Raw genomic sequence first — 17050 nt, forward strand, 5'->3', positions numbered from 1 at the left:
AATGATTAATAACTGTCCTGATTTTTTTCTTATAAACAAACAATATTTTTAGATATATCTCTCTTGAAATTGAAAAATAAGGAGGCCAAGTTCCATGCTTAGTTACAACAATCATAAAAAATACTAAAGATCTCTCCAATAGGACAACTGAGGCAGTCCCTAGATTCTACAATAATAATAATATAATGAGAGGAATACTTATAAAAGAAAACACATTCAGATCTTTATGACTCAGGAACATGACAAAAAGGGACCCAGAAAATGAATCCTCCTCCTATTGATTATATTATATACCCCCAAACCATTCCATGATCTACCTACTTGTACATGTGCAGCTGCATGTGCTAAGTGGACACCTCATTCCCTGTTATTGCTCCTTCCACAGGCATGCTCTGTCTGATTGATGATGATTTTGTCATTTACGAGGTTCCATCAAGCCCTAGCCTTGAACTAAGCCAGGTGGAAATCTCATCCATCTCTCTAGGAACTGTGTAATGACCAAGCCTGCACGCGTGACACAAAAGGGTTATTGCACAACTGCTTTAAAGGAAATGGATTCTAAGTAGCCAATTTTTAGTGCAGTAGTAACTGCAGTCAAGCAATCTCGGCCATTAGATAAAAATGGAAGAGCTCTGGCTCTAAGAAGTAAGAACATGTCTTAAGTAGGATTTATTTCACTGAAATAAGAATCATCCAATCTCCGTCCTATTGGCGAGGTTCCTTAACTGCAGTGACTGCATAAAAAATTGACTATAACTTAAGTGGGATTGTTTTGTCTCAAATAAGAAGTTACCCTTCATAGGATTTGAATGCAATGTATCGAAACCCTGCTGAACTTAAGGATTGAGCAGATTTCTCTCCATATTTGCAGAGGACTACATCATCACCTACAAAATCAGTTTTGGAGGTTGTATATATCATTTAAAACTTCAACATAAAGTATAAACAATACAATTGCATTCATGCTTTGATGTAAGCATATTGATGGCAGCAAAAGGCTTTGATATAAATAGCATGTTTGGATGGACAATGGTTCAAAATTCAAAACACGCTAACTTTAGAAGTTTTTTTAGAAGTTATACTTATAGATTATCGGCATATTTGATTATGAGGTTTCTCACCGCAGAACATGCACATTAGTAGTAAAGATTTTATTACTAATGTGCCCAGACTAACAGAATTGGGTTTAATTGATAATGAGAGCAACTGGGAATTTCTATAATGCAGGCTAGAATCTTATGCAGTAAAATAGTGTTTAATACAAAAACATCCCTGTCAGATAAAAAGAACTAATGACATCAGTTGATAAGATTTATAGATACTTACTCGTTCCATGGCACAGCAAAATGGGCAATGAAGCTGCTCGCCTTCTTGCTTCATGTGACACTTCTATCTTGTTCCTTAAGCTCCTACAAGTTGCAGGTTCCACACAGTGGTAACAAAATGAGTTTCGCACATAGTACAAGGACTAATATATACTTCTCAATAAACGTTAAGAAAAGATTATTGGGAAAATGATGGGAAAATAACACTGGATGTTGCTTCCATAATATATCAGGAAAGCCTCTTGTTTCAGTACAATGACTTAGTTTTTGTCAACATAAGTGCTACAAGGAGTTATAGATGGGACTAATTTTGAAGTGGTCCACCAGTGATCCACTGTTGATTGCCGTTGATTCAGGATCGTCAATTGAAAAATCATTATATCAACGACTGTTAATGGTGGATCATCAGTGGATAACTTCGAAATTGGTCCCCCTTATTACTTCCTAAGTGCAACGCTAGGAGAACAAATTATCTTATAATATACCTTGATCCTGGAAGCCAGCCACTTAGTCCAACAACTGCTCTTAAGTTGACAGGGTATGGGATGCCATTTCCATACCTTCCCATGGCAAAACATGTTGCAGAGTATAGTGATATTGCTGCACCCATGCTGAAGCCTCCAATGCCAACTTTTACTGTCAGGCAATGAATTTTCAACAGAATGAATCTTCAAGATATCAATTATATGTAGAACCAAGAAGTATGAGTTATAGATGAAGTTACATAATAATAAAATAGAGTTTGATAAAAAAAAAATTAATTCTTGGATAAGGGTTATAGATGAAGAAAAATTCATTCTAATGTAGGATGATATCAAGGGACCTAGTAGAATTGCAAAGTTTGGAAATTACCATCAGCTGGCTCCGTTGACAATAAATTAGCAATATGTGCTGCTGAAGCATCTAAACCCTCCCAGTCATCGGGACCATCTTCTGAAAGTTCTCCCACATCAAACCCTGATTAATATTCAAATTAGCAAGTTAGACTTCTTTTCTCATAGAATTAACCAAGTAAGAGGAAGGAAGCATTTCATATTACATGCAGTGCAGGGAAAACCACCAAGTAATGCCACAGGACGGGTAGGAGCAGTTGGGCAAATCCATTTTATCTGTATCATACCATATCATGAGAAACATGGTATTAGTAACCAAGTGTTAAACATATTATAGTTATGAGGGAGAATATAGCTTAGAGAAGCAATTAAGATAATCTCAAATTGAATGAAGGTGTAAATGTTTTTACATTTGGAAGTCGAAGAGATTCCAGCAATTGAGATGAGCTGCAATGAAACAAAGTTCAAAATCAGATAAGCATATCTCTAGCCAGTAAATCTGACACCAACTCGGAAACTTTATGAAATTGTCTAGCATAAAGTACTCAACAATGAATTGAAATGCTCAAACTAATGTGATCACACTAAGTGCATGTTTTAAATCTGTCTACAATTGATTATGCTGGAAAAATCAGTTCTGAGGAAAAAAAAATTGATCCAAACATACTACAAGAATAAAAAACATTTCTGGAACGTGCTTCTATTCATATAATATATTCTTCTGTGGAAAGCCACGTTTAGTTCATTTGTGAAGAGAAAAGCAAGCAAGCTTGTGGTCCGGGGTTGAGAACTTAGTATATACTCCTCCCAACCAAGCTTCTAAGAACTATTATCACTACTTTCTTCAGCAGAATATATTCCATATAGAATCTAAACAGAAAGTAGTTCAAAACTGAAAAAATTCAACATCAGGAATACTTATTTTTGGATCCTACCGATATACTTCACATACTTTCTGATCAAATTTTCATCCATCGCATACGGATTGTGTACTTAAAGCAAAGAATGAGGCAAAACAGAAAAAGAAATGAGTAGGAGAAACTTTTTGGATTAGAAAGAAATGAAATCTAGCTGCAAGAGTGTGAACTCCTTGAGCTCCCTGACCAAACATTATTGAGTTTGCGTGCATGCTTGGAAATCATTCTAACATTAATTCCAAAGCAACAATCAATTATGACGAGAAGCTTCTGAGTTTCAGAATTGATTCTAAGAAAAGAGAAGTTGATCGGAACATGCCGTGTGAAGATTGGATTAGAGTAAACAAAGAATATCTAGCCTTACCTCAACTTTATACTTTCCCATCCAAAAGCAATAAAGAGCAGTGCAAAAATGGGACAAAAGGAAAGGTTGGGAAGTGAAAAAGGTAAACTACTAGAAAAAAAAAAGATTGAAGGTTGAACAAGTGAGAAAGGAAGAAAGCATCAAAGGAGTCACCTAGGAAAAAAATATAGAACTGGTAGGAGAATGAATAACTAAAGGTTATGAACAATATTAGCATGCTTATAACAAATATTGAATTGATAGCATCTATACCTCAAACCATTATCACCAAGGCCATGCAGCCAAACAATAGTGGCTTGATGTTTTCCTTTAGGCCTCACTACATGTGTCTTCCCAAACTCAAAAGCTCTTCGAGCAGTTCTACTACCTGCAATTGTAGCAGCTAATGAATAATAATCCTTTAAATGGACATCAGCATGTTAAACAATGCAACAAGCTAGAAGGAAATGTATTATATGTATATGACATGCTCCAATAATTGATTGATATCAATCTACAAACTAATAACACGTTGGTTACAGAGTGAAATGCTCAAGGATCACTTTTGGTTAGAAGCTACAAGTTACAAGTATTAGCTTCTAAGTAAACGTACATTGAATTCAATGCAAATCATGAAACCAAACATGCAACAATATCCATGCAAGTTCCAAAGAAGGATAAAGGACTAGTAAGTGGAGCAAAAGAACAAACCAGAACCCATGTGGGGATGTGCATGACTCATTTTGCTGCTTGGAAAACTGTTCAAAGCACTCCCCCACCTACTGAAACTTCAATGACTATGAAGAGTTTCTGCAATGAAGAAAAATACAGAATGGTGATGCCCTTTTATACCAAGAAAGGCATGGTGGAGCTGGAATAAAACGTGTGAATAATGAATATGCATTTCCGTGTAAGTATATTGAGTGAACGGTTATAGTGTTTGCCTGCAACCGCCTAGAAGGGTATCCATCAAAAGGAGAAGTAAAGACAAAGACAAAAGCATGAAACCTTTATGAACAGAGAGAATCAAAACAGAGAAAACAGAGCACAATCATCCATTCTCCTAAGCCGCACAGCTAAGAGAGAGGGCTCTGGACTCTCACAGAGAAAGAATCTATGCTTGTGGCCAGTGCTGGCCAGAAAATAAAGCAAACCACTGGAGAATATTACTGAAAATAACAAAAGAATAACCCAAGTTTGTAAAAAAGAAAATATTTTTTTTCACAATCATTTGTTTATGAATTTCTGCATGATTGAGGATACCCATTAACCTCAAACTAAAAAAAATCCAATTTTTGCACATTCTAGAAAAAAGGGTTCTAGAAAAAATGGAAAAAAAATCAACAAGAATTGAAGTTTGAAAAGGAAGCTGAGAGCTTCTTGGTATTTTCTCCTGCTTTCTAGTTCTTAACAGGTGACAATTAAGCTGGACTTCATGTTAGAATTGACAAGGAAAAGCTTTGGAGCTTTTCATTCTAACCTTCCTCTCTTTTCCTTTCTTGCTTGCCACTAAACTTGGTAGCTCAAAGCAATCCCCCACTTAAAGAAACGTTTTGTTTGTTTATACACATGAGAAATAGCATGAGTCCAAAAGCTGGAGCTTCACTTATGCATGGTGACAAAATAATTATAATAAATAGTATTAATAAAGGAGCATTTTTTGTAACATATTTAGGTGAAAAATAACATCCTAAAATCTCCATTTAACATATTTATGTGAAAAATAGCAGACAGGTAACATCTTTAGAACAAAAGTATAGAAAACTTTTAGGCCATGATCTTCACCAAAAGGAATCTTAAGAAAACATGACCATTGTTTATTGAATCTCAATGACATTATCCCAATTCTAAAATATTACTAGATTTCTGCATATCTTTGGCTTTGTCAGTTACATCTTACAAGGGGCTTTAGTGGACTCCAACTTGAATATATCCCACTTCTTTTCTTTGGCTTATAATTATATGGCTTTCCATTTTCTGTGTCCAAGTTGTGCAGATATTTGCAGCTTTGATTCTCACAGTAATAATAAATGTGTAATTTATCACAAAGTGAAAAGTGGACCTGGCATATATCCCAGACTCAGCAAGATAAAAATTGAGGTATACAGAGGTAGAGCCACTAAGTATGTATATAGGTCAATGAGTACATTCATTGTGCACCACTATGTCTGCTCCCCATAAAATACAGATGAAGATACTCTGTCCCGATTATGTGTTTGTCTCACCAATAAATTTGTGCCATGTAGACATTATTAGAATTTGGAAGACCTAACTCTACCCCAAAAGTTAGCTTAAAAGATGATGATATCTGGAGCGTGAAATATTCAAGAATGAACATCTGCGGGTAGCCCATATTTGGGTGGTCTTCACTAAACGGATCCAAAGTTAACCTCTAATACCATATTAGAACGTGAGATGCCTAATCTAATCCAAAACTAGTTCAAGAGGTGAGAGTTACCTTTCCATATATACAGGTTATATTGGTCATATTTTGAGTCAATGTAACTTAACAGGCATGAATATGAAAATTATAATTTTACATTAGTGGTTTTTAAATGACATGACATAATTTAATTTATACGATAGGGGAAGGGGACACTTGATTTCTGTCGTTAAAATAAAGCTTACTTGGAAATCATGATATATGTCCTTCCTTCTATCCACTGAGTTATAGTTTGGCACCGTTCTTTCTGAAGTTCTATGCTTGCATTGATGGAGATTCTGAACAAATTTGAACAATTCAAATTGGATATGCTTAAGATTGGAATGTAATCAAGCTCCAGAAGAACTCTTGGACAATTTATTTTGGTTTCTCTGCCTAATGTCAAACCCTCATGATGTGCTATTCGTTCTTCATACCAAACCTTACATCATTCATGTTTCATGCTTTCTTCTAAAGTTAGAACTTTTGAGTGAATTATCCTCTCTAACATTAGCAAGTCCCCACTTGAAAAAAAGTGAATGCCTCGCACACTATTCTTTTCCTTAAAACAGTATGAATTACAGTGTCAATTGTTGACACTTTTTTTTTTCCCTTTTAACTACTATGGTACAAAGATAGTTATGTTTTTTTTTTGAACTAAATGTATCCTACCCCACAAGAAATATTATGAGTTAGAAACACTCAAATGTTATTTGAGTCAAAAATATTCACATTATAGTGATGGTGAAATTAGCTCTTCAGCAAAGTTTTTTCTATTCACAATATTAAAACCCAGGACTTTGCTTATAATATGAATTAGACATGTACGAGCTGAATCAACTATGGAACCACCTATTCATAAAAAATAGTCTGTTTATGTAAGCCTGGTGAATTATGAGGTTTTATTTGGAACTTAGGTAGGAGTGTTTTGCTTTAGAGTCCCTGGTAACATAAATGTAAATTAAAGCATGCAGCCCATTATCCTATTCCTTTAAAAAGGAGAATACTACAATACACTATCTGTTTTAAAATTGCACACTTCATGTCAAACGTTTTTTATAGCCTTCAAAAAATACATCATCCGGTCATTATTATAGGCAAAAAAATAATATTTTAGATTCATTGAATAAATAATGTATCTAGTAATTATTATAGACTAGATACATCATTTATTGAATGAATTTAAAATTTTATTTTTTGTTTATAATAGTGACCGGAGGGTGTAGCAAGATATTCTCAATTTTAGAGGGATTAACAAAGTATACCAAAGCAAGTTGATGGTGGAATTTTTTCGGGAGTTCATGAGGAATATCTTTGGAGATATACATTGCATAAAAAATGTTAAAAATTAAGGTTTGGCTGTATTTAAAACAGTGTTAGGGCAACAAAAAGTAACATCAATATTAAATAGGTTGACTTAAACTGCAAAGTTGTGACATGGCAGATGCTAGTTGGTTGACATGTTAATGGTTGAGCATCTAATGCACACCAAGGTAAAAAAAAATAGCGGGATTTTCCCTCACCTAAGGAGAGCTTAGGTCAATTTTTTTTTTCTATAACAATGAATGTTGTACACACTTAATTCTCTTTAAGTTGTGTCTCATATTTGAGTTTTATAAATAAAAAATTCTGTTGAAAAACTAGTCACATTAAGATATAGATGTTCATAACTTGAATGCTCTGTTTGAGTGGTACACACTTAATTCTCTTTAAATTGTGTCTCATATTTGAGTTTTATAAATAAAAAATTCTGTTGAAAAACTAGTCACATTAAGATATATGTTGATAACTTTAACATAATTATCTCCAATTAAGATACATGTGGTAAAAAAAATATATATCAACTTTTTCTTTTGTCAACTCTTTACCAGCCCCACACTCAAAATGAAAAGAGAATAGCTCCATATCCTTAAAAAAATTACAACAGTACAAGTAGGAGCGTTTGTTTATGAGCCGACAAGAGATGCTGTTGGCACTACCTTTCTCATTGGAAAATAAAGTACTGTTTGGTGGGTGTAATATTGCAGATTAGGAGGCTAAAATAGGCAATGCTTTGCAGTAAAGGGAACATATTTGAGTATCTAATTGAAAAAGTGTGTAAACTTCAAAATCTGAAATGTAGAGTGTACCTGACCATTTTCAAATATTTTACAAGTTTTGGTTTGATATAAGCTGGCATGCACACTGAGCCAAATATTCCTTTGATTGAAGAAACAGATAACAAATTGTGACCAGAAATTGAAAAATTTGTATAGGGAAAAAAATAAAGAATGAATTCATTAAAATATATTTTGTTGATTTTCTATTGTAAACTAAATTCCTCATTTTGAAAAAGTTGAATTCTTTAGTTAATGTGAGATTTCTCAAAATATCATTAAGTTCCCAATAGCAAATGATCAAACAATTTCTCGTCATTCCTCATATTAACATACCTAAGCATTTTGACCTCGTACTAGTCCACACTCCGGACTCTGCAAAATGGAAATAACAGTTGTAAGGTACACACTATTCTATCATTGATCTCTACATATCACCCACATCTCTAACTTAAACGTTAAAGTGTCATTACAGGTACTTTCGAAGTCCCAACAAGGTGGAGCCACCTGAAAATCACCCTCCAAGCAACTGTTCCCCATCTAATAAAAAAATCACCCTCAGTTTCGGTTGATGATTAAGCAAATGCTTTATTCACAAATTAACATGACTTATGGAATATATGCAATTCATAAACTATTTTTATAATCTTATCAAAATACTTACATTACATATGTGATTAAACCATAAGATAAAGTCAATTAAAACTTTAATTTTGAAGGAATAAGATGTTTGTTTGCTTTTTAAGATATTAAATTTTTTTGTTTTGGACTTCACCCAAACATACAAAACTTCTAAACTATGTTATATCAGATTTTGAATTGGATGGAGGAAGACATAATTTAGCAACTTCCACCGCCAACAAGATCTATGTTTTAATAAGTGTGATTATCCACTTATTACTTCAGCTGCAAAATGAGGTTTTGATTGCTATGTAGATTTCAAGTTTTAGTATGATTATGGGTGGACCAATATCAATTACGAGACAAACATGTTTAAAAAGTTAAAAAGTTGAGCTCATCATTAAAAGTCAAATATAAATGATAAGCCGCTTTGATATATTGCAGTTCATGTCATGTTTGGTCCCGGTTGAAATGATATGATCATCAATGTTACGTTTTGGATTATCTTACGTGAATATTTAGCAATTTAATTATTTAAGACCATAAAATATTATTTAAGATATATTGGTGATTGCACTCTTTCCCTCCTGTTCATGATGACGTACTAAGAAAATCCATTATGCAATTATCTAGATTTGGGCAATAAGAAGTATCTTGATTCTTGTCATTTGCATGGTCCATGCATGTATAAGTAGATAGAGAAAGTGATTAAACAAACCAATATTCGTATTAAAAATAAGGCTTAAATATGTTGGAGGTCCTTCTAAAATAGGGGTCCTTTTGTTAAGGCTCCTATAAAATTTTTTGGGTGCGTTTGCAGAATCATCAAAAATTAAACAGAACCTCACAGCAGAGACTTGTCACTATATATTATTTTCACATTAGGGGCTTATTCCACCTAAAAAAATTTGTAGGGGCCTTAACCAAAAGACCCCTATTTTAGAGGGACCTCCAACATATTTAAGCCTAAAAATAACTTAAAAATATTTAGGGAGCCGTACTACAATTAAAAAAAGTCTATATAAAAATACTTATAATTGATAAAGAAATAAAAAAAATGGAGGAGTCGTAACCCCTACCAAGTACCAACCCCCATTAAATACGCTTATGAATATCTTGGGTGTTCAGAATAACCTTTATTGATAGACAATGAAAACTTTGTCTTGTGATTGACGTTGCTATCCATTTATGTGAGATATTAATAGAGTGTTTTTAGAAGATAAGAATTTCTGATTACTCACTTAAACCTTGAATAAAATTTATTGAAATATATAAATTGCCCCCCCCCACCCCCCATTAGATACGCTTATGAATATCTTGGGTGTTCAGAATAACCTTTATTGATAGATAATGAAAACTTTGTCCTTGTGATTGACGTTGTTATCCATTTATGTGAGATATTAATAAAGTGTTTTTAGAAGATAAGAATTTCTGATTACTCACTTAAAACTTGAATAAAATTTATTTAAATTTCTAAATTGCCCCCCACCCCTCCCCCAGGTTTGTTGAAATGTTAAGTAGGTATGGGCTCATAATTATTTTCCATAACAATAATAATTCTGAACAATAATAATTTTGTAAGGTCTATTTTCTTGGAGGTATTAGGTGGGGTAGATCCGGCTGTTGTAGGGTCCTTGTTGGTTTTCCTTTATTTTTTTTTTTATTTTTTTTTTTGTATTCCTCTTCATCTATCCTCTTGTATTGGGTTGAAGCACCCCTTGTGCTTCTATTCAATATATTTCTTATTGCCTATCAAAAAAAAAAATAACAATAATAATTCACTTTCACAATGGAAAAAGTTGAGGTTGAAGATTATAAAAAAGAAGTGGTAGTGGTTGAAGATTTAGTGAAAAATTGTACTAGGGTTAAGTAAAACATCTTCAACAAGAAAATGGTCCAAAAAGAACTATACTTGGTAATGCTTTGTGTCAAAAATTTCCTTCACCATCGTAATGCTCATTTGTTTGTGCTTGTAATTCGAATTAAAAAGAAAATGACAACAATTTCCTTTTCATTATTGGTAAGATGGGGATGTGAGTGAGGCTATGAATCTATTCTATTCTGATCCCAATTTCTTGATTTAAATTTTATTACTTCAATATGCTCACGTGTTGTTTCAAGGGCTCAAAAAAGGGCAAAAAGCATTTGGGATGCACGTTCCTAAAAAAAATTGTTGTCATTTCAATATTCTGTCGCTGTAAGCTTTTTTGTTTCCTTTCTTGTGTTCCTTTGGGAAAAATGAGGTTGGTGGATTATTTTTTAAATCATCCGGTATCCGATTTTAGATGATAAGTGTATTGTATTGAGATTAAATTAGAGAACTCTTTTTACACACTTAATTTGTATTGTCAACAAAACTACTATCTCATAGGTGAGATGGATGGACTTTACCCGAATATCTCCTCTCTCTTTTTTCCCTATGAAAAGATAAGAAAATAAAAAGAAAATGTATTTTATCTATTTTTTCTTTTAAATCTCTGAACGAAATAAATTCCCTGTCCCCACTTACTGGTTTCCTTTTAAATCTTCTTCTCTATTTTTAGAAAATTGCATTTTATTTTTTTCTTTTTTGGAAAAAGAAACATGTCAATGTCATGGTCAAGAATCTAGTTTTTTTTTCTTCAATTGGAAAGTCACCCTAATTTGGATACCAACCAACAAATCTAGATCAAAACATTTGTGGACCAGAACCGTCGAATTTAAGATTTGGGCTAATATTTACTTAGTAGGCCCATGAATTCAGGTCACTATTTCTGTGAAAAGCAATATAAAAAGAAAAGTGAAGCATGACTATGAACTGAAGACGTGGTGTGAAGCTAGCAAGTGTTGACACAATTTTTTTTATTGTTACTAGTAATAAAGCTGACACATTATTATTGCTAGTATTTTTCAATTACTCTATATCAACTTTAATATTGCATAATATGCTGGCAAAATTTCTGCCAAAATACTAACAAGGGCCTTTTATCTTTTACATCATTTAATCCAAATCATATAAAAAACATTTTAAAATTTTGGTTAAATTTGTATATATTTAGATGAACCTAAAATTAATTTTGAATGATCAGTATATAGCTTTATGCATCTTTGACAACAGTATATAACTTGAGTTTAATTTCTATGGAAGTGTAAATACAGTCATTCAATTAGAATTGATCAATTCATCATGTCATAATTAAATTTAAAAATATTTAAAATAAAAATGGAGAAATGATTAATACATGTGTAAAACTTTTATGCATGAGTAATGTTCATTTTCTTAACTTGCAAAACATACTTTAATTCGAGTATACTTTTACTCACTTGCATGATTTAGGTCCGTAAAGCAGCGGAGATTCTACAATCTACATATTCTGCTCATGGGAGATTTCTCCACGGGACATTGCTCAAGTATATACCACTTGAACCATCCACCCATTGTACATATTTAAGCATTGCTAAAGAACCATAGTATTGCTATCAACTATTTGGCAGATAATAACAGAATTTGATAGCTTAAAACTCAAAGTACTTCAGGTTCTACACATTTGCACTGTTAAAAAATCTTAGTGTTGCTATCAATTATTTGGCAGAGAAAAAATGTCAGCCTATCAGGATTTAATATCTGAAGGAAATGATCAACCTGCATCAAAACAATCACAGAAACTCTCTCTAAAGTTGCAAAACCGCATGGTATATAGACCAAACAAAACAAGGCCTCTTTGAAGGCTTGAGTGTAAAACAATGTCTTTCATCTTTGAAAACATTTATTCCTGAGGAAAAGCACAATGCAATCAATGGTGATCGCCATGTCCATAAGGATCACCGCCGGGTCCCACCACTTCAAGCTGTAACGAAAAAACGAAAAAACAAAACAATTAGTTCCCGTGAGATTTTAAGTACCCATTCAGTGTTTGGATCCGTTGACACAGATGTTACGCACACTTCAAGATAAAAAAAAAAAACAGAATTAGGAAGAAAGCTTCTTCACACTGAACTTAACTGGTACCTTGAGTGCATGTCTTTTTAGTTTAGACATACACTGGACTGATTTCTGAATTAAACATAACACCAGCTCAAATGTACATTGACGCGGTAATGAATGGTGACAATAGCAAAAGGTAACAAATCAAATTCAGCAAATTTTTTGGTTCAAGTTAATTAAAAATTTACTTCAAACTCAAATTAAGTCCATCCCCACTGCATTGCACCTGAGGCTAAAAGATTAGTTATTCTAAATCATCACTTATTCTCATGAGGTTCATACCCAGGTTAAATCATTGACCAGAACTCATAACAATTGCTTCAAATGCTAATCAATGCCAAAAAAATGTTTTTTAAACTTTGTTATAATAGACGCGTCATTTCCCACATTCACTAATTTAGAATGCTGATTCTTGCTAAAATAGGAACTGCATATTTACACGGCAACATGCTAGAAGTGCAAAAACCAAGCAATAAATTATCAAGGCAGATTCTGGAAATATTAGAAAGGGACTCAAAGCATGTCAAAAAATAGATCTTATACGAGCCGCATCAACCGGGGCAGTCCATAATAAGTAGTGGCCCTTGAAAGTTGACAATATGTAAGCAGTTAGTGCAACTGTGCACATGCAAGCAAACAAGTAGATCATTTTCAATCTACAAACATATCTTGACATTTAACTCCAAAGAACAATAAAATTCTTAAATGTGATTCTCAACTTACCACAAAATACTGTGCGCACACTGGACACTCATGAGGCTTGCCTTTCTCCAGCCAAAACCAGACAACATCATGCTCATCCTCTGCAGAAAAAAGCAACTTTTTTCACCAAATTCCAGTATTAATTTTTCCCAGATTGTGAAAGTTGACACAGATTCTTGTGGAACTGTGAGTTGTGGTGATCAGTTATTGGGCTCAGGTGATAGGCACAAAATATTAAAGGTGTATTCAATAAAGAAGAAAAGTAGGGCAGATGTGTATTTCACTGAATGAGTTGGTTAGGATGGGAGAGTGATATTAGGGGGCATAGTGGTAGAGAGGAGTATCATAGTGGCAGAGAAGAATCTCTATGTAACAAATCTATGTATGAGCCGTAGGCTGTGGTGGTAATTGTAACCACTGATACTTGTAGTCTCACACAAAATAATACTTCTCATTTTCTCTGGTTTCTATCAGATTCATAAAGAAAGACAAGAAACACTTACCACCTTCGCCACCTGGGCATCCAACTATCCTTCTGTCAAAGTAAGACCTAACAACAGCAGGTGCTTCCTATGAACCAAAACAAAAAATGGAATCGAACATGAATAAAGCATACTTTAAAACAATTATCTCCATAAGGAGTTAGGACAATGAGAATCTATACTATATAAAACTAATATTTCCACTTAAAATAAAGGAAAAATGAAGAAAAGAAGAAACATGAATACTTTAGCTCTGCCAATCAATGAAAGTGAAAACCAGAAAGTAAAAAAAATATTGCCGTCACCATTTCCTTCTCAAAATCTTGAAAGTAGGGAAAAAAAAACTAGGTAGTAAATTTATTATTAGCAAAAAAATTTTAACCAAAAATGAAAATAGAAAACATACTAAATACCTTCTAAGAAACTAGTGCATTCCAATCACGGTTGAATATAAAAAAGGGCATTAGATCCCTTGATATGAGAGGAAGAAGAAGACCCTCACACTTAATCCAAGTTGCAGAGCAACAACTCTATATATAGTTTAAGTACGTTTTTCGTTTCATGTTTGGAAATCCCCAAACGGTGGCTGGGTAAAAACTCAACAACCTCTAAAATCTCACTAGTTTTCCAGACTCATGCTTACTCTTCATCTTTCACAACCAAGTTTGATGAAGTTATTAAGGTTAAGCTACAAGTTTGTCAAGTTGGCTAACAACTTACCACTATCACCCATGAAAAGCTATAACACAAACATCCTCAACCTTTTTAATTTCTTTTTTAAGGCATCTTTATGTTCTCTGAGGATTGCTTCTAAAGAATATCAAACATTGGCAACTTAGCCTCCAAATGTAATAAATATATATATATATAAATATAAATTGTATGTGTATATGTGTGCGTGTAACAGTATATACATATATACATCAAATATTTGTCCAACAATGTAGAAATCCTGTTCAAGAAGAAGCTGCCGAGGATTGCATCTGAATTCAACTCTATAGGCATTAGGGCACCAGTAAGTGATTATGCTAATGTTATGGATTGTGCTATTCGTTCTAAAAATGTAACCTTCACATTATGAATTTTATAAGATATAATTTTAAAAAACTCATTTTCAATTTGGTCCTTATTGTCTGTTGTTGATATAGTATCATCAGTTGAGTTGGAGTAATATATAACATAGTGAAGTGTGGAGACCAAATTGAGAGTGGGGTCATGCATTGACACTAAAAATATATTAACCTAATGTTAAAAAGATTAAATAGAGTTCACATTTTTATCTTTTAATGTAATATGGCTACAAAAACATTCATGCAACTTTCTACCTTACAAATCTGGAACTATGAAAAAAATAAAAGGACATAATGGAGAAGACAATTAGAATATACATATCTAAAAGTAATTTTTAAGTTCAAAAAACATGTTTTTCCAGAATCACTTTTCTAATGCACACACATAAGGAAGCAGCAGCAAGCAACAACAGACATGCCACAAGTCACACAACTATAAACCTTTGCATGCATATAATTTCACAGAAAAGCAATAACACTAACCTTTGTCCCGAAAGGACCTTCTGGATGGTTTATCTCAAGAATATCCCTTCCCTATACAAAAAGAAACAGATTAAAAAGAAATTACAAAAATCCTTAAAATGAATGCCAAAAAGCACAAACAGACACAACAATACACAAAAACTGATCAGAAGACACACATTTAAAAAGGATATTATATTATTATTACACAAACAGTGATATTAACACAGGAACTTCCTCAAATGCACAATGTGCAAGTGGATAAATATGAGTAAACCCTCAATTTTCATCCCCAGTATAAATAAATCAAATATGTGATTTATTTAGGTATTTGACTAACTTGAAGGTAGTGAAAAACAAATTTAGGGTTTAATCAGATAAATACCACAGAAATCAAATGGATTCATAATATACAACACGATCGGTGAAGAGAGGGTTACCTCAAGGTCAGCTTGAATCTCCTCACGCTCGTGGCCAGTAGCGATTGGGACGACATCCTCAACCGTCTTCTTGATCGAACCAGCTGCAATAACCAACCAACGAAAAATGAATCAAATCGAACGATGAGCAATGCAATCGGAAACGAACGGAAAATACCTGATTGGGTGGCGACGTAGCGGGCGGCGACGGCGAATCGGAGGGCGGATCCGGGGTGAGGAGAATGAGAGAGAGTTGCAGAGAGGGATTTGAGGTGAGGAGAAGTGAAGAGTCTCCGCCACATGGTTAGGGTTTTTGGATTTCAGAGGGTTACGACGACGACGACGTTTTGAATTTGATGCAGCAGCTCTCAGGAATAGTGAATGGAGAAGAGAAGATGCTCTTTTTCTTTGGTTTGGAAATGAAAATGGAAGACAAGTGAGGGAGTAACGAAACTAATCAGCATGTGAGTCACGTGCCAGACACGTGCATGGTGTGTACAATTATTTAACATGAGCCAACCCATGGGCTCAAAAGAACATTTCTCTTGGATAAGAAACTTTGAAGTTACTAACTTGGTTCACTTTATGGGCTAGCTAACATCCACGGGCTTTTGGTTCACTTTAAATTATGAGTCAATAAAATAGTTAGGTGGGTTGACAAACAAAACAAAAAGTTAGGTGTCTTTCTTATATTTTATGTGTGTGATAATTTTTTGAAGCCTTAATTGCACATTTCATCTCTAATCTGTTAGGGTGATGCGATCTGAGTTTCTGTTTTCAAAATGAGGGAGGGATAAGAGTCCTTGATGTTTTCTCCGTTAGCAACTTTAACCATTTCATGGTTTGCATTCTCTCTCTATGCGGGTAGACCAATGTCTATCTTTGCAGGTGTTTCTACAACATTTTCTAGCAGTTGCTAATATTGACGTGGTGGACGGGTGGTAAACCGACGTATATGTTGTGTGGGAAGCTTGCAATCGAGCGGCTTTGGGGGAGGGGGGGGAGATTAGTTTTCTTTTGAGGCGGCCTTGCAGCAGTCTGCCGCGATTCAAAGCTTGTTAGTGGATCAACCTGTGTTGCAGGCTCCTTCGTCGCTAGCAACGTCATGGTCTCGTCCACCTCGAGGTCGGGTCAAGGTGAACTTCAATGCAGCGGTTGGGCCTGATGGCAGGCTGGGCATGGTTGTCCGGGACTTTGAGGGGGAGGTGTTGTCTGACACCCAAAGTGTTAAATCACTACATCAATCAACTTAGTTCAAATAAATATGATGTTATAATTAGGGTTAAATATGTTATATTCTTGACATACATATAGGGTGAAATTTAAATGAGTCACTAGAATTTCTTTTATGTCTTTTGGTCCTTGATACTTTTTTTTAAATTCAAATAAGGATA

General features: G+C 34.0%; 2 protein-coding genes across 4 annotated transcripts; both read right to left on the reverse strand.

Moving 5' to 3' along the window:
• Positions 1–45: 45 nt before the first annotated feature.
• On the reverse strand, positions 46–5036 carry LOC130745234 (uncharacterized). Of its 3 annotated transcripts, none has more exons than XM_057597403.1 (10): positions 4899–5036; positions 4130–4228; positions 3692–3806; positions 2569–2605; positions 2365–2434; positions 2178–2282; positions 1811–1961; positions 1327–1409; positions 794–887; positions 46–504 (listed from the first exon to the last, which is right to left on the reverse strand). In XM_057597403.1, exons 2-10 carry the CDS (start codon positions 4158–4160, stop codon positions 420–422), a joined length of 771 nt encoding a protein of 256 aa, XP_057453386.1. In that variant the 5' UTR covers positions 4161–4228; positions 4899–5036; the 3' UTR covers positions 46–419. The 3 variants fall into 3 exon arrangements, with proteins under 3 accessions (XP_057453386.1, XP_057453385.1, XP_057453387.1); XM_057597402.1 differs by lacking the exon at positions 4899–5036 and adding an exon at positions 4427–4863; XM_057597404.1 differs by lacking the exon at positions 4899–5036 and adding an exon at positions 4363–4863.
• Positions 5037–12023: 6987 nt separating this feature from the next.
• On the reverse strand, positions 12024–16084 carry LOC130748567 (cytochrome c oxidase subunit 5b-2, mitochondrial-like). The gene is made up of 6 exons (XM_057601789.1): positions 15835–16084; positions 15678–15760; positions 15259–15309; positions 13727–13793; positions 13245–13324; positions 12024–12384 (listed from the first exon to the last, which is right to left on the reverse strand). Exons 1-6 carry the CDS (start codon positions 15956–15958, stop codon positions 12331–12333), a joined length of 459 nt encoding a protein of 152 aa, XP_057457772.1. The 5' UTR covers positions 15959–16084; the 3' UTR covers positions 12024–12330.
• Positions 16085–17050: the final 966 nt, after the last annotated feature.

Source organism: Lotus japonicus, chromosome 3 (assembly GCF_012489685.1).
Source record: "Lotus japonicus ecotype B-129 chromosome 3, LjGifu_v1.2".
Classification (NCBI taxonomy): domain Eukaryota; kingdom Viridiplantae; phylum Streptophyta; class Magnoliopsida; order Fabales; family Fabaceae; genus Lotus; species Lotus japonicus.